The following is an 18,329-nucleotide window of genomic DNA, read 5'->3' as shown; positions in this document are numbered from 1 at the left end:
TGAGGGACGATCACATAACAGCACGCAAGTTATTTTTGTCACTAGATGTCTTCTAAATATGAAAGTTTTTACAATTTTGAGTGAAATTTGGTCCGGAGAAGGAATTCAGATGGTTAAAAAGATAGTGTGACACATTCTAGCTCAGAGTTGGATTAAAAAATGACACTTTAAAGCCAGTGACCTGCATCACAGCTTACAGCCACTAAAGCCCCCCCCCCCCCCCCCCCCACCAGTTGCAAGTCTTTTCATTCCCAGATTTTTGAACGAGAACATTTCTCTGTGTTCACTGACAACCTGACTGTGAGAGTCCTACAGGTATGAATCGTGACACCATAAATCCTTTGGAAGCTGATCCTGGTCCAGGATAATGTGGAACTCTGAAGAAGAAACGCGAGAATGGACTGAGGAGGGACGTGAGAAACACCCTGTGATGAACAGATGAAATAAAAAAATATCTATATCTTCATGTCATCTGGGATTTTTAATAAGGGAGGAGAGTAGGTGGCGTTTTACAGATTTCAGTGGGTTAATTTTTGTTTTGTGCACGAACAATGCCACACAGACACTTTATTAGTTCAGAGTATTTTTGTAAACCTCTTAATAAAGTGTTTCTCAACACTGGGCCGGGGGACCACGGGAGGGCCATGAGCATGCTCTAATGGGCAGCGAAATGCTTTCAAGCTGAAGCTCACTTTTGTAGAGGAAATTATTTTTTAGAAAAGGGGACATAAAATATGAATCAATATATTTCCTTTTAATAAAGTATTTGAGAACTTCAGTTTAGTAAGCTGAGATATAACATTTGTCTGGGGTATGGCCAAGTAACCCAGCAAATACAACAACATGGATGTAAACCAGGATGGACCTGGTTCAAGAAAGATATAAAAGAAGAGGTATGAAATATCAAGCTGCAGCCAGAAGCCGCTAAGCTTAGCATAGCATAGCGTAAAGACAACAAACTGGGAGAAACAGCTCACCTGGCTCTGTCTGGAAATAAAAACATGAATCCACAGCTCCTGTAAATTTTACCCGCATGTTGTTTCTTGTTTGTTTAAGCCATACACACGCCGATATGTAAAAAAAAACATATTGTGGTTTTATGGGGAATTATGGGAAGAACTGTTTATTGGCGAGGACCAACCACTTTCTGTTGTCCCTGCTGGTTGCCTAGCAACCTCACGGCAACATCAAGAGCTTCACTGTTGTGTGAGTTGTTGAGCTGCAGAGGTGCTGGTGGGTGGGTTCTTTCCCTTTTGGACGAAGCCAAAAACACTTTCTCTAGTTTCCAGTATTTATGCTAAGCTAATCAACAGCTAGTGGTCATGTTGGTTGCCATGAGTAAAAATTTTTTGTTGCCCTTGGAAATGTTTCTCCAGTAATGAGACGGCTAAATCTTCTTCCTCTAGTTACTTGTAATATTGAGTTCTCTGTTAACAAGAAAATCTAAAATGGATCTCAGTTCAGACGGGACTCAATTGTCTCACCATGCTGCGCCTCCCTCTGCTCCAGCTCCTGCCGGAGCTGCTGCCGCTGCTCCTTCATCCGGGCCAGCTCCTGGCTGCTCCCCGAGCTGAGACTGTGCAGCCTCTTGGCCAGCGCCTCCAGCCGGTCGCGCTCCAGGTACACCGCCTTCATCTCAGCCTTCAGCTCCTTGGCACTACTGAAGTCATTACCTGCAGCGGTGCACCACAGGACGACATTACTTTTTTAATGACTGACTCTACCATTAATGGCGTAATTAAGTGAGACTAATGGTACAAGATTCAAGTAAATGAGCAAAATAAAAGATGTGAAATGAGGTGAAGTGAGGAAGGTGGGGCTCAAAGTCACCTGAGATGGCTGCCAGTTTGGCTTCATGCAGTGCCAAAAGCTGAGTTTCGGTCTCGCTTACTTTCCTCCTCAGGCTGCTGCCCAGCCTCTGACTCATGACCACCTGGGGAAAAGAAAGAGACGAGGAGGTGGAGGGGGGGAGCAGGAGGAAAGGGTGGTAACTAACAAAACCTTTGCAGACACATGGATCCCACAGGATGCACTGCTCATTTCCAATTCCGCTTTCATTTTCTCTCTGACACTCATTCTTACAAGACCTTACAGATTCATTTCCATCCTTCGGCACTCTCCCTGCTTTGAATACACAGCAGAGCATCAACGCCCAGGTGCTACCTTGTCTATAACCTTTAAAATGAAAGAGAGGACTGCTTCTTTCATCTGGACAGACAGGGAAATGTGAAATCTCCATAAAAGATGCCATTAGAATGTCAGAGAGGAAAAAAGGCCATGAATGTCATGGGTCTGATGGGGATGCAGCACCTCCACTCGCCAGGATTCACAGAGGAGTTGATGGCTTCAGATAGCGCCTGTCTGGCCCCATCTGCCCCAACTCTGCCCTTTAAACCTCTGTTTTTTCCAGTGCATTCACTTTGAGTTACAGCCAGACAATCCCCATGATGCACTCTCTTCTTTTGAGGAACTATTTTCACTGCTCAAAGGGATACGGAGCCGGATTTTCTGACGCATTTTCTTCTTGAATCTGACACAGTTTTGTGCAACACTTTGAAAAGGCTGTCAAATAGGTTGGTATTTCTGAGGCAGAACATCTCCGGGGACATTTCTTCCCACAGAAACACTTCATACAGCCTTGCATAATTCTATTTCATGCAACACATGAATTGGAAACTGCACTCAAACTGGAATTCTGACATTGGTGATTTAATTTCAAAACATCAGGCTACTTGTCAATTTGAGGGAATTGAAAAAGCGAATAGAGAAAGCCAGAGTTACTTTCATGCCGGCAATCATTTTGTCACAGCAGGGTGTGCCATTTTCCACATGGCGGATATCTCATTTAGGAACAAAACTTTTCATTTGAACTTGACAATGAACAATTGTGGTGAAAGTGGCTCTTCATGGAAAAAACCATATATTCTTTTGAGGTGCTGTTGCAGCACCACCAACCATTTAATGGCAGCTTTCTAAAGAACTCAGTGAGAATGAAAAGGTCTTTACAGACCTCCCCGCTGCCTGCTGTGCTCCACTCCCTCCATCCTTGAACCACAACGTTTTACTGCTGCTTCTCAGAGATCGACAGTCAGTAGAGATCAGTGAACAAACCGCGGGAACTCGAGAGGCAGAGACGAGGCACCATGTACAAAACATGCTAGCTGAACAGACATATCACATGATGCATCTATGAAATAAAACAAAAAACAAAAAACAACAAAAACTGCAAGAGCGTTTGGACGATAGAGACCTCCGTCAAGGCCAACACATTTTTAAAAACTGTTGCTCAGTGGCTGCCCGAGCATGCTCCACCCCTCCACTTGGTTTCATGAAAATCAGCCTGCTAGTTTTTGCGTAATCCTGCCGTCAGACAGACAAACAAACTGACAGATGCGGGTGAAAACATAATCTCCTTGGCGGAGGTAATTAAACAACTAAAGTTGGCAAATTCACTTATTGGGTTTCTCATCAGGAAGGAGAGAAAGAGCCAGACAGCTGTATTTTTTTGCTGTTGCACTGAGTCATAGAGGATTTACTCCAAATGACGTCTCCTGCTGCTCCTGAATCTTCAGACACTACTATGGAGAGTTCACCGCCTTGTCAAATAGAAATAAGAACATGAATACAGACTTCGGCGTTTATTATACTGAGCTGGCACACTGAAGCTGGCACACAGCACAGACGTTCTATTTTGACTTGCTACTCATTAGATATTCATACACATTCAGTCATTGTTGGCATGCTGACTGAGAGCCAGAGAGAAATCAGTGCCTTACTTTAGCGGTGGCTTCCTTGATGGACAGATTCAATGCCTGCTCCTGTTCCTGGAGTCTGTAAAAGGAAAAAAAATAGTTATAGATTTGGTCGCTTCTTTCCTTTGAATGCGTCAAGTGATGCAAATGCATGGGTGAGCATGCATCTGCTCGTCTGGCTGCTACACACGACATTATCTTTTAAGAGAGGTGCTGAATGTTTTATAACTTCTATGACAAGTTGTCTCCGAAGGTCATGCAAGAGTTGGCGCATATTATTCACAGATAATGTCACGTCACTGAATCTGAAAATATTTCAAGTAAAAATTGAAAATATCCAATAAAAGAATAGACATAATGCTAGTTGAGACTTAAAATTGAATAGAAAACCAGCGCCGTGGCTGTACTCCTCTGCGATGCGTGCCTGTCAACATGACCCTGACCTCTGACCTCCAAAATTTTTTCAGCTCATCCTTGAGACCCAGTGGGCATTTGTGGCCAATTTGAAGAAATTTCCTCAAGGGATTCCTAAGATATCCTGTTGAGGAAAATTTGGTCATGCGGATGGACAACCTGAAAACACCATGCCTCGGGCCCACGGTGTTCGCTGGTGCACAGGTATAAAGATTATACAAAAATGAAAGGCCTTTGATTTGAGGTCTGATGGGCGATGAGCACTTCACGAACCTTAAATGAAAATTCTGGACACATTATTGTTTAGACGGTTCACTGCAAGCTGTAACACCGCTTCCACGAAGAGAACCCACAGATTCACAAACTGTCGGTGTCACAAACAGTGCTCCGGATATCAGATGTGAACGTCATACCAGTGTTAAGAAGATGTAATGAGTGTAAATAAATAGACAGGACAACCCATTAAGGTCACATGATCTGGTGGCAGAGAAAAAAAATCAATTAGTAGATGAGGATAAAGGAGCATAAAATCTACTTTACACGATAGTCACCTTGAAACCGTCCCAAATGTCTGGTATCATAAGAATCAGTCCTGCCTTCAAATGCGATTCAAGCTGACGTTCAGGGTGAGTTGCGGCACTATTTTTGAAGGGTGCAGCGACTGGAGGGAATTTCTTTTATCCCAAAAATCCAAGAAGAAAATATACCTTGATATTTCTTTGGAAATGCAACTGCAATACAATCATCATGCTGACCCGGCACCCGCCACCTGGAGATATGCAGCGATATCCAATCTGAGGTCACAATTTCAATCAGCAGGGAGAATAAATGTATTCCAGTTGGCATGAGAGTATGTCAGGTATCAAATTACGCCAGAGACGGTGGGTCACTCCGCCGCAGAGGCGAAAAGTACAATTTACATGTCTGTCTAACGAGTGGCGAGACAGAGAGGCTTTCCACAGGGCTCCCTCGCAAGCTATTAACATCTGAGGATATGATGCAAAGTAATCATTAGCATCTGAGAAAAAAACATTAAAATTCAAAGCAGGTTCAAGCAGGTGTGAGAGACAGAGAGCTCGGGGAACATGAAGTAGCTGCTGGATACAGACTCGCAATCTGGGAAATAAATAACCAATCAAATATGCATTCTTAAGATCCTAAAAATCTGTGCTTCAGATGCGTTTATCAAATGCTAGTCACTGTCTGCGCATCTACCCTCCCCTGTTGGAACAGCTAGGCTAAATCTTTCAGTTTAAGAAAGAACTGATAGTGTATGAGGTTTTAGCTATTTTGTATGTTTAAAAAAAAAACAAAAAACCCTGAGATGGAAAGTGAAAGTGTCATCTGTTCTTTCTCACTTGTGCAGCTCGTCTGTGCTTTTATTTGCCATGGCTGAAATACGACAATGCGAATTAGACCCAGTTTCTTGGCAGCGGAGAAGGCAGTGAGGAGTTTTTTCAAAATGTTTGTTTGACAGTGGATGAGTGGCACTCAGAGGCAAAGATCTAATGGTATTCAAGATCTACACTGACACCGAAACTGGCTAATTTGATGAAGAGAAGATACATTATAAAAACGAATGGAGCATCACTGCAGCTCTCCAGCAGCTCCACCTGGCCACTGACGGTACTGCAGGTATTGAGATACAGGGAAACACAAGGTCGATAAATCCTCTCCATAAACTTTCATGTGAGTGTGAGACTACTCCGAAGAGTTTATGGTCATTATATTCCTCCAACATGTCTGCCACTACTAGCGAGTGTTGTAATTATATAGGACATTAGTAACCGTACGGATACAGTATATTTCACCTGATACAGGCTGGGGACTGGTGGCTGTTGCACCGATAGACGCACAGCTGGTGGATTGTTTTTTTCCTGAATTCCTTGTCACTGCTGTTATTTATTTTTCTGTTGCACTATTTTGCTGTTGTGTAATTTCTATAAATTTCAAACTGTGAAACCATTCCTGGGATGAATTATTAGCATTCCATAAAATGGCTATTTTTTTTTAGATATATAATTCCAATGTGTTAACAACAAAAAGGATTCATTTGTCAGATTTTATTATTATTTTACTTTTAATCATGATTTTTTTTGTGTGAACAACATGTACTGGTGTGGGTTTATTCGTTTTATAGGGAGCTTTGATTGGTTTTTCAAAGGGTGAGTCTAGCCTGCATTCAATCAGATCACCTGTGAGTAAAAGAAATGCTCCCAATGGTCGAGTCGGCACATCATGTTCACCACGTTGGCGTGACGCAAATGTCAAGTGCAACCAGAGTCCGACGACAATTAGCAAGAACAGTAACAAGACGGTGTCAAATGCAAATGTGCAATGTGTGAGAACCCTCATAACGGAGCACTTCAAAGTACATTTTTACATTTTTTTTCCTTGTGCATTTGCATTTTCTCCAGACTGCACGAAAAGGCATGTAAGCATCTTGGATCATTAAAGTATCATGAGTGAACAGGTTTTTCAGTTTGATTTACTTTTTAAATATATTTTATGAGTCTGGAATACATCAACTCTCACAGAAAATCTGCAGTAAATACCTAACGTGTCCAGGAGAGTCTGTAAACTGCCCCTCATCTTGCCTGATTCCTTGTCTTTTCACATTCATACATGTTTTGGCTCTCACCTCAGCATGGAGGGTGGAGGAGAGACGGAGATCTGCATGCGGTTTTCGGATGTGACGAGGTCCTGCAGGGTTCGGCTCATGTCGCTGAGCTGGGCCACGGTGCAGGTCCTCAGTACGGAGCCCTCCAGCTCCTCAGCCTCCACCTGCTGCTCCGCCTGCTGGATCTGCTGCTCCAAACACCGACTACGGTCCCTCAGCTCCATCAGCCTCCTCTGCAGCGCCTCGATCTCATCCTGTTTTGAAACATCAACCTGTATAATGGACGCAGCATGACAAGACCTCCAGCAGTAGGACTTTTATCTTTTTTGTCTTGACAACTAAAGTGTATTTTGCCGCTGTTGGAGCCGCTGCATGAGTCAGAGACCTCTCTTTCAGTTCTTAGCATCTTCTCTATCCATCACTTTTTAGCGACATGAGTTTTATATCCATTACCATACACACGTTTAATGCACACACTGATTCTGATACCTGGGTTTTTTTATTGGCTGACACCAGCGAGTAACAAAGAATAACTAGTACACTACTTAGCTTGCAAGATGTCATCGCTGTTACATAACAAATCCACTGCAAAACACTGAAACATTTTTGACATCCTGCATGTGCTGATCACTCCTGTTGCAGATCAATTGTTCTTCATCAGTCTAAAACCATACAGTGGAAGTGTCTGATGTTAGTCAGCAATAATTGAGCTAACTGGGAAGGAGCAGAGTCCCGTTTCTGAGCTGAACAATCATGCAGTGTTTGCACCGACTTGCATCATCATTGATTCTGATCCTGCATGCAATGACATTAATGATACTGTTATGAGAGTAAAAACAAATCAAATACTTCTGTTTTTAATGATGGTGATAGATTATTACATTGACCAGTCCTAAAAAAAAAAATATATATATATATATATATATATATATATATATATATATATATATATATATATATATATATATATAACCGTATTGCTGTCATGTTGAAGTTGACCTTTGGGATAAAATATCATCACTTCATCCTCATTCCATCAGACAACAGTATGAAATTTTGTCACATCAACGTGTGGATTTTTGAGTTATGGCCATAAACATGTCATGTGACCTTAACACACCAAAATCTTCCAAGTTACTCCTTAAGTCCAGGGGACAGATGTCAATTGCGCACACACACACACACACACACACACACACTACACCATGAGTGATGAGTTGATTTACCTCCACTATCCGTCTTTCTTGGACCAGACGATCTCTGCAATGTAGTGGATCCTGGGATGAAGCTGATTGCTCCACTGCATCAGCCTCCCTGCCCACCAGCCACAAAGAGACACACACACACACGCACACATGTACACACACACACACACACACACGCACAGTCACTACTTTGCAGCAGCATCTAATTATAGATTCTCAAGGAGTAAACTTCTCTGAGGAGACAGTTAATACTGATTGTACCAGCCTGCATCATTCAGGGGTCAACTAGCACAGAGGTCAGAATCTTGACTGGGCATGTCTTGCCTTGGTTCCTCATCCGCATTTTAAAACAGTATCTCTGAGTTAGAGGGAAAAAAAACACGCAACTATTGTTTTTGAGCGTTAGGCTACTTTTTGCAGGATACGCACAGCAGAGCCCCCTCTGGATTTCCTTCCTGTTACAGAGCTATTTTTGACATCTCTTCTTCTCTGCCCTGGCTGAAAACACTTTAACTGAGAAGAGAATGCGATCCTGATGGGAAAATGCTAATTTTCTGATGTCTTCTCACTCTACTTGTGATTCTGCTTGGTTCATACATGGCTGTACTTATATTAATACATACAATAACAGCTAACTCTGAATCTCAGCGTTCTTCTGCGAGTGGACGTGACCAATCCTTTCTGTGACTGTTGCTTGACTGACCTGTGCTGGCTGACGTCTGCCCTCTGGAGGGCGCTGTGCACCACCTGTCGGAGCCTCTCGAGGAACAGAGCCACGCTGGGCTGTCTGGAGGGCAAACCCAGCTTCAGAGCTCCTCGCTCCCTGCAGAGCTCCTCCAGCTTCTTCCCAAAACGCTCAGCTGAAAACACACATGAATACGATTCAGCCTCTGGGGATTTCAGCATCATGCAGCGTACATTCATTGACATAAGATCACACATTATTCCTCAATTAAACAGCTCTACCAGTAAACAAACCTGTTATATAAGGACATGTCGCTATCTGATGACTCAACATTGAGAAAAAAATGAGAGCCAGTAAAATGTCAACAGCAAGAAAATCTTATCAAGTGTCTTTATCTTTAGTTTCAGGGAAACCCGTTGAGATTTCCAGGCATCCTGCTTACAGTCTGGAAAGTGAGTTAAAGTCTGAAATGTCAGAGAGGTTTGTGTTGCAGAGGATCAAAAGACAAACAGAACATCTAAAAAAGACACACTGTCCGAAATAATCACCACACTTCAATAGTTCAAAGTCTGCAGGACACCAGCAGCAGATGTTGGTATTCATTTCTGTGACAAGGTTCAAGAAATGGGTCAGAAACTGTCCTTCCCTCTGTACTTTCCCTGGGGCTTTAACTAGGTCAAGCAGGGTCTGCAGTAAACGCAGACTCTTTTGAAATCACATTTAAAATAAAATCAAGATCAGTCTTGTTCGATTTGAGGACACTGATGCCAAAACCCACATTAGCACTCATAAACCTGAGAGGAACCAGGTCGTCCCGTGAATAAACTTTCAGATTTCATTCTCTCTTATTGTCTGTGTAACGTTTTTCATCCACACCACACAAACTGGCTTATTTTTTAAACTGAAGCGTCTATATTCCGTGTTAAATTTGATGTGAAATGTATGTCAGGATGAATTTTTAAAAAAATTCTTCAGCTACAGTTAATGTGAGGCCTTCAGTTCTCACGTGCGTTATCAAATATGTCAGTTTAATCCTGAACTAATCCAGTTAGTATGAAATCCAATCAAGGCGGCTGGGTGGCTTCAAATATCTTGAGCTCACACGTCAAGCTGGTAAATATCTGGATCCCAAGTGAACACGTCATTTTATGTGAAAATTTGCACTGAACATGTGGAACTGCATGTGTTTCATGATCTCGACGTTTGTTGGAAATGCATTCATTTGCCATCCAAGCACATTAATGTTGCATTATTAAATTAACTGGAAATATCTTTGACAGTTTCACAACAACAAGAAGCCGACCTACTTTGTTTAAGCTGAAAGCTCACCTGCGTCATAGTCGTCATCCAAAATGGCTTTCTGCTGGAGTCTCTGCAGCTTCAGCATCATGGACTCGATCTGAGAGGAGAGACAGAGGAAATGATGACCAAGCGATCTAGATGGCGATGATCTTTATACAGCAAACGCTGCTTTCAAAAAAAGAAAAAAACCTGCAGAGGATAATGACCGCCGTGTCAAAGCGATACCGGGTCAGGAGGTTGAGAGTGGAGATGACGGTAAAAGCATTTATTACTCAACTCAGATTCAGAATCTCAAAAAGGGATCTTGTGCATTAAAAAAACATGAAAAAAGAACATTTTCTTCCCTGAAATTCAGCATAATACTTCATTAGAATCCATCCATGCATTTTCTACCGCTTATCCTGTTAAGGGTCGCAGGGGGGCTGGAGCCTCTCCCACCGGCATTCGGGCGTGAAGTGGGGTTCACCCTGAGGAAGCTGGAGTACCAGAGAGAACCCACGCAGGCACAGGGAGAACATGGAGACTCCACCCAGAAAGATCCTGTGCTCCAGCCGGGGCTCCAACCTGGAACCTTCTTGCTGTGAGGCGACAGTGCTGACCACTGCACCACCGTGCAGCCCCCCCCCCTCCATTTTCTATACCGCTCATCCTTTAAGGGGGGGACTAGCAGTACTAGATGAAAAGGTTTCTACAGAACCTACCACTAGCTGTTAATTAGCTCAAAATCTCTCTCTTTTGGTTGCGTTTAAATAGTCACCCACTGTTATAGATTTAAACGGTTTAAATACCCCACTGCAGGTTAAGGAGGGGGAAAAAAAGGACAACATCTTAATCGGTTAGCTAGTCTGGGAGGGATTTTGTAGCTTTGGACCAACAGCCGAGCTAGCGAGTTGCTACTGTTTCAAGACTTGCAAAGTAAGGCTGACCTAGCATTTAATTCACCAATTTACCAGTGGCATCAGTTTTTTCTAAAGGAACACGCCCACTTTTTGAGAAATAAACTTATTTGCCATCCTCCTCAGAGTCAATAAATTAGGTGGCAACCCACAGACTACTAATTAGCTTAGTGCAATAAATATTAATGGCGGGCCAGTTAGAATACATCTGGCAAGAGTCATCAGATTCCCTCTGTTTTCTCCGAAACTGTCTTTAGTTGCATTGATAAATCATGGATTGTAACAAAATAAAAAAAATGTAATAACAAAAGATTTTTACAATTTTACAATCTGACACATAACCGAAATTGCTTGACTGGTGATTGGACATGGCACCGAGAAGCCACGAAAACAGTTATTGACAGGGAAGAAACAAACTTTTGCTGATAATAATGGCCAGTTATGATAAAAAGAAGTAGGATGATTATTTCTGGACAAATAAAGGTCCTGAACTTCATTCTCAAGACGGAGGTATGCTAACCTGCCACTCCGCTGCCATTACTTGCGCTAAGCTAACTTGACCTGTTGTTAGCTGGAATCTAACTGGCTCCAAGGGGGATAGCAAATAAGTATATTTCTCAAAATGTAGGCATGTTCCTTCAACAAGAAAGCAAATAATAAAATTTCCCAATGTGATAGACAATTCCTTGATGTACTTTGGTCAGTCATGCCCACCTTTGTGTGTGTTCGGTTGTTTTGGAGACAGTCTTGCAGCACTCCCTCATACTTCTTCACCAGACTGTCCCAACCTTGGTCCGAGGCAGGCGTGGCGCTCTCGTACCCAGAGGTGATGGACGATGCAGAGGCGGTGTCTGAATCCACTGACAGGGAGGAAGTCCCCTCAGTATCCAGAGATCGAGAGTCGCAGTCAGGCAGGTACGATGTTACGTCCCTGCCGCACGCACACTCCTGCCAAAACCGTCCCCCTAATGAAATCTCTTCCCTCTCTGCCTGACTACACGGGCCAGAGGCGACTGGCATCGACTGCTTCGTGACAGATGAGGTGGCTGGTTTAATTTGAGGTGAACTAGGTATCCGAGCTAGTGGTTCTGCTTCCTGTGAGGGTTTAGAAACTGTCCTCTGACTGGAGGTGAGAGACTGTTGTATAAAACTGAAGCTGGAGTTGAAGGACTCCTCCGGGCTGGTCGGCCTGGGAGGAGGAGCGGGCTGGTGTGCTTTACTGGGGCTTGACTCGAGTTCACCCCCTGGTAGTGATGACAGCTGGCTGGATGTTCTGTTCAGGAGGCACTCAGGACCGTTAATGGACATTAAGTTCTTATTGTGCCGTGTGAGCTGACCAGACTGTTGCATGTTCACTACAGACACTTTGACAGCAGGCGATAGACTCATCCTCTGACAACTGGGTGGGTCAGCGTGACGTCCTGGTTTAATGTTCCTTATGCAAATGGCCCCTCCCTCTTCCTCTTCCTTCTCCTCCTCCTCCTCCCCCTCCTCCTCCTGGCCACCAGTACTGCTCTGTAGTCGGGACTGCTCTCCTCTCATGTAGCCAGGCCTCCGGTGCAGCCTTTTACGGCCGGAGCTGCCAGCTGTCCCTGAAGCTCTGCCACCTGTCGATGCACAGATTAACCATTAAGCTGGAGAACAAGACCATGAGGAGGATAGAGAATGACTCACAGAGCTGGCAGGACAGTCACACTCCATCATGAGGCGTTAGCTGTGCTTATTACACAAGGACGTCAAACATATTCATATTCAAATGAAGACTGATCTTCATAAGTTGCTGCTCTTTAAACTCGCATGTTGAAAAACAATTCAGGCGGCGGTGGGACGTTTCCCAGAGTTCTGCTCCAGCTGTTGGGAAATACCAAAGCCACACAGTCACTTAGGACACGCCTCTCCCTGTGAGAGTTAAGTTACATGTGAATTTATTTAGGTTTGAAAACAAAGCCACGTTGCTTTAGAGCCGTGGTTCTCAAGCTGTGGCGCGCTCCCCCTCCCCTGAAACATTGTGAATGAAACATAAATACGATTCCCTTGAAGCATAAACAAGAAAAAAACGCTTTGATTCTTGCCGAGCTGCTCGGATTCCAATTTTTTTAAGATGCTTATTTTGTTCTCTAGTTTCTGTGTCTGGCAAAATAAGCAGTGATGTGGAGCTCCGATGCTACTATCAGCTCTGACACCTGAGGCCACATCCACTCTCATCACATTTCTTCCAATTTTTCACTTTTCTTAAAGGTTCAGATAATATCGCTCGCCGTTTCAGGGCCTGAAATTCACTTCGTGTCACCCTTTCAGAAAAAGGCTGCTTGTATTTATTTGCAGTTTCTGTCGTGAGCACATCGGGCAAGTAAGAGACCCAAATACTGAAGGACAATCAGAGGTTAATTTAACCCGAATGATGAGTAACAGGTGTTGCTGACCTCATCGTCTTTGCTAGCAGCGGTTTATCAATGGAGTTGTTGTTTCAGACGAATGACAAGAAAACATTCAAATATCACGATTTATCTGCTAAATATTGAGCTGATAGCGCACTTTGGGGTTTCTGCAAGATCTGTTTGTTTGTTTTTTGTGGGCGTTTTTTTTGTGAAATTGTGATGTTTTAGTTTTTCTTTTGTTTTTTTTTTTAAATAATAAAAAACAACATACTATGAGCAATAAATTGCACCAAAAATCCAGCTGTCAGAGAAAGGATACAAAACCAAACTCGTATTTGCTTAAATGTTAGTCAGTTTGTATTTTTGCTTTCTAATCTGCCATTGAATACTCAAGTTAGAAAAAAAGAAAAAAAAAGAAAGTCAGTTATTTGATGGTTCAGGTTTTACAGGGTTTAAGTTTGTTTTTCCCTGCCAAAACGCAGACGTGACCCTAAACAGTGGAGTTGTGACCATAAACAGAGAAACCTTCAGCTGCAGGACACTCAAACACTCGGAAGAACTTCGGATGAGCCGCAACTTTTCATGTCACGTGTGGTTATCGGATCCAATATTGGTATATTAAAAAAAAAAAGTTTATGATTAAAGGGCCAGTTCACCCAATAATGAAAGGTTAGTGATTGTCTTCTCACCCTCATGCTGATTTTTCAACCATTTAAAAACTATAAAATGGCTCCATCCTGAAGCCTCAATATGCACGAGAAACACGGTGTCAGTCATTGTTTTTCAAAATATCGACGCTTCAGAACACTCAGATTACTTCAGACAAGCAGTGTGGAGGCATTTCAGGCTTTTATTTGGGGTTTTTTTGTTTTGTAAGTTTGAAATTGGTCAACATTTACTTCAGGTCACAGTCACAGTTTTTCTTTTGTTGCTCCAGCGGTGTTTGGTGGCCTAAAAGGCTTCACCTCCCCCTCCACCAGCATGAGGGCGAGTAGATAATGACTGTACTTTCAGAACTGGATGGACGATAACTTATTATCACCACCAAAGAGGCCATAAAGCCGCGACATTCCTTTAAGAATTGATTCAATTTCATGAGCTTGAAATGTTGGTAAATGTTCATAAGCAGCACAAGCACGCAGACATGATAAAAGAGTGTAAAGAGAAGCGGCAGAACGCTGTTGAGTGGTCAGAACTGACACCTGCTACATGATTTATACACACATAACGTGTAGGATTCAGAGGAGACGAGCTGAAATGTTGAGGATCAACAGGCCCTTTGTGTACAGCTGTGCTGCTCTCTCTTTCACCTCTGTCTCTCAAATTTCTCTCCCCACTCAAACACTCGTTCACACACAAACACACACTAAAGACAGTGGGAGCATTCATAGTCTGTCATTGTGGGACCCCGTCAGACACAGGGGTTTTTATCATAGCTGCATGTAGTCGGACAGGCTAGCATTAACATGCTAGACTGGTAGCATTTCTGATATTTCCTTTGTGCATCACACGACTTCTGCATGTTAAAGAGGAATGCAGGGCAACAATTAAACCGCGACCACCACCCACTGCTCAAACCCCCCCCTCCCCCCAAGTGATGACCTCCGATGATGTCACCTCTTAACCATCTCATGTGACTGGAGAGGAAGAGGGAGCACTTAAGGGAGACTTAGGATTCTAGGCTGGCTTTGGAGTGCAAGTGGTGGTGTGTGTGTACCACTGGGACCGCCACTCTCAGATTACATACAGCTCGATGAGTGTGTCTTTGATAAAGGTGGCCTCTAGTCCATAACCCGTGAAAGAAAGCCAGCACTCTCAGGTAGCACAGACAAGCGCCCACCATCTGGAGGGGTTCGTATTATATGGAGGGCTGGGTGGTTGATAGGGTTTGTTACTGTTATTCTGGCCCCGCTTCAATTACACAAAGACGACTCCTAGGAAAGGGGAAGGAAATGCCTCAGGGCCCCTGTGTGTGTCTGTGTGTGTGTATCTATGCGTGTGTGTGTGTGTGTGTGTGTGTGTGTGTGTGTGTGTGTGTGTGTGTGTGTGTGTTATGGGCACACACTTCATCTCTGCACTGGTTTGTTATGTGCTGCTTCCTGTCAGGCTTTGTGCAAAAAATATAGTTGCAGGAATTCCGTCAGAATGAGGAAGGGGAGACCCGCCACTGACCACTGCTCCGTGACCAGATGTCTCGAGTGTAACTAACTGGTCACCGCTGTAGCATCTGACAGTGCTGTGGCCTGGGAAAATGAAGTATTTAAACCAGACGAGGCCAGATTATTTATCTTCGGAGATTAAGGAGGCCCTACTTAGGTTAAACATCGTATCCCATTGGCTGCTGACAGCGCTTCAACTGAGGAGGGGAGGAATGTGGAGGATCTCATAAAAACACAACCGTTTGAGCAACACACTCAGCACACACACACACACACGCACTCAGCACACACACACACACACACACACACACACGAATCAGCCGATCCACATGTCAGCAGCCTCCTGAGAAGCAGTGCTGCTCAGCAGATGTGCAACACCTCACCACTTGCGACTGAGTTTAGGAAGTGAAAGTCAGCGCTGAGTGTTGAAAGTGTTTCTCTGATTCTAAATGCATTTCTTCTCTGGAACTGAAGCTATCCATCGATCTTTAATGACTCCAAGCATTGACGACCCTTAACTTGGGACGTCCCCTCTCTGCTATGGAGCGTTGTGAAGTTTTTGTCCCAGATCGGCTCCAGACTTCCTGTGTGGTCACATGGGGATCATAATCCAGCTGAATGAGGCTGCGTTAGTGTTCTGGAGGTTCAGCTGTGAGAAAAGCTTGAAACTCCTCACAAATGCGACTAAAATATTATTTCATGGTTTTGAACTGCAATTAAAAACTACTCACAAAATATATGGAGGACCAAAGACGATAAACTGCAGACATCGCTTTTCTTTCATCGCTAGCTCTGTTTAGGGATTCATTTTAAACGTATTTATTTCTTGACAGTGAACGTGTGCATGAGCCATGTAATGTCTGTGTGTAATATTATTAAAGTTGTGTTAAAATATATGTTCAAACTAGAGGAGGAAGATAAAAATGTTATTCATATTTAGAGGTATTATTTGTGGTAGCTAATAGATGACATGAGAGAAAATACGAGGACTTTTGGGGAGGATGCCAATATGAGAAATGAAGAAAACTACGACACCACAATATTGGCCTAAATATAAATGTGACCCCTTTTTTCCGATTATGACCAAATATGGAAATCAAACATTTTTGACGGAGACATGCGATGGAGGCTAATGAAGAGTTTAACAATAAATGTTCATCCAAAATTACACCAGCGTACTAAAATAGTTCGCCCACAATCTAATAATTGTGAATCACACCATGGCCCTTTCTTCCTGAACATGTTCACCAATACACCGATTAAAGCGCAACATCCATGACTGTAGCGAAAGATTTTGAGCATGAATCTGACTCACAAATCAAAGTTCTGGTAAAACTACAAATGCTGAGTGGATTCATAATTTAACACAACGTTACAGGTTAGAAATGTTGCAAAAACGAAAAAAAACAACAACAATTTTCTTCTCTAAAACTGCAGGTCATGTTAAAATAGTGGACATGTAAATGCCAGTAGTGACTATTGTAGTCATTTTCATCACAAGGAGGATTTTTTAATGATATTTTATGGACGATATGATATGACAAAGGCCTAATTAACAAATATTTAACAACCATTGTCCAACACATTCAGTCAGCAGCGACTGAATCTTATTAGTAGCAGCAGTGCATGTTTACAGCTGCACAACTGCATACCAACAACCTGTTTGATAAGAATATAAATTCTAATGTCCCGGGTGACGGGTCATCGTCTGTCCCTGCAGAGGAGAAGGTCTGAAAAGCAGACAGAAAGCAGGAGTCAATAGGAAAAGACTTGGAGGACTTGTCTGACCTCTATGACCTAGGTGACCTGGATTCCTCACACACAGACACACACACACACACTCACACCAACTGAGGCAACGAGGTTGATAACAGAAACCCAGAGACCCTGACGCTAGACGTCCCAACGCATAACTGTACACCGATATGTGTGTGTGTGTGTGTGTGTGTGTGTGTGTGTGTGTGTGTGTGTGTGTGTGTGTGTGTGTGTGTGTGTGTGTGTGTGTGTGCGGTTTCTGTCCTTCCACCAAACTGGAAAACATCTGCTGATCATCACTGCTGTCTATGGCTTCATGAGGAGAATCAGTACTTTACCTTCCGGGACTTCTCGGTGGAGAAGCCGAGCACTGCTCCGAGACTCGAGCCCCATCAGCCCCGCAAACATCTTCCCATTCACCGACAAGCTTTCCAGCAGTCGAACGATGTCAGATCCTCCCCGGACTCCCACCGACCATGTTCTCAGTAGAAGTGGAGCCAGGCAACACTGATCTCATTTCCGTTGTGGAAAAGTGAACTCGGATTTTTTCCCCCCTTCCTTTTACTCTCCACTCAACGGAATAGCCCGTGTGCCCGGTGACTACCGGCACTCGTTTGTCCTCAATATTTCCCGATAGCGGTATCGATCTAAGTCTTCGGTGCGGCAAATAAGTGCGCTCGCCCCGAACGGCGGGTCCGGAGAGGAAAACACCGCGTCTTCACCAGCGGGATAATAAACGGTAAAACATCCGGTGGTTGCACTGTGTTGACAAGAAGTAACGGCCGAGGTGGAAGATGGGATCGAAGAGTTGATCAGCGGTCCGTTACTCGGCCCCGGTTGCGTCCTGCCTGCGTCACGCGTCGCGTCCTCCGCGTTGAGGAATTTGACTCCAGACTTCTTCAGCACCGCCTCGACACATCACTGCGCCGCCGCCGCTGCTGCCATCACGCACGCTTTCATCTGCCGTGACCGCAACGCTCTTTTCTTTGTTAAAGTCACACAAACACGATTTCACGCTCAACCGGATCGATTTAATCCAGCATGAAATGTAGGATTATTGTAGTTGTTGTCGTTTTGGGAGTTTTCACGAGTAGATTAAGTCAACATCACGCCTAAAGAGATCCGCAGTCGTGCGTATTATTCGCGTTCAACGTCATTTGTTG

The 18,329-nt window shown here is 43.7% G+C and overlaps 1 protein-coding gene across 2 annotated transcripts in view; it reads right to left on the bottom strand.

Annotated features, from left to right (window-relative positions):
* The window catches only part of disc1 (DISC1 scaffold protein), a 44,284-nt gene extending 26,221 nt beyond the window's left edge, over positions 1-18,063 (bottom strand). For both annotated transcript variants that reach the window (XR_015109514.1, XM_086180830.1), the window contains exons 1-9: positions 17,505-18,063; positions 11,589-12,481; positions 10,006-10,075; positions 8,695-8,851; positions 8,013-8,100; positions 6,808-7,040; positions 3,777-3,831; positions 1,831-1,933; positions 1,485-1,673 (exon numbers count right to left, since the gene is read on the bottom strand). Coding sequence is in view for 1 of the 2 variants with exons in the window: in XM_086180830.1 (XP_086036956.1) it covers positions 1,485-1,673; positions 1,831-1,933; positions 3,777-3,831; positions 6,808-7,040; positions 8,013-8,100; positions 8,695-8,851; positions 10,006-10,075; positions 11,589-12,481; positions 17,505-17,574 (1,858 nt within the window). In the remaining variant the exon portion in view is untranslated. The remainder of the gene's footprint in view (positions 1-1,484; positions 1,674-1,830; positions 1,934-3,776; positions 3,832-6,807; positions 7,041-8,012; positions 8,101-8,694; positions 8,852-10,005; positions 10,076-11,588; positions 12,482-17,504) is intronic.
* Positions 18,064-18,329: the final 266 nt, after the last annotated feature.

The sequence above is a fragment of the Aulostomus chinensis genome, chromosome 16 (genome assembly GCF_037954235.1).
Source record: "Aulostomus chinensis isolate RoL2024-O1b breed Wild chromosome 16, RoL_Achi_v1.0, whole genome shotgun sequence".
In the NCBI taxonomy this organism is placed as follows: domain Eukaryota; kingdom Metazoa; phylum Chordata; class Actinopteri; order Syngnathiformes; family Aulostomidae; genus Aulostomus; species Aulostomus chinensis.
The sequence above is the reverse complement of the archived record's forward strand: the minus strand, read 5'-3'. Positions and strand labels throughout refer to the sequence as shown.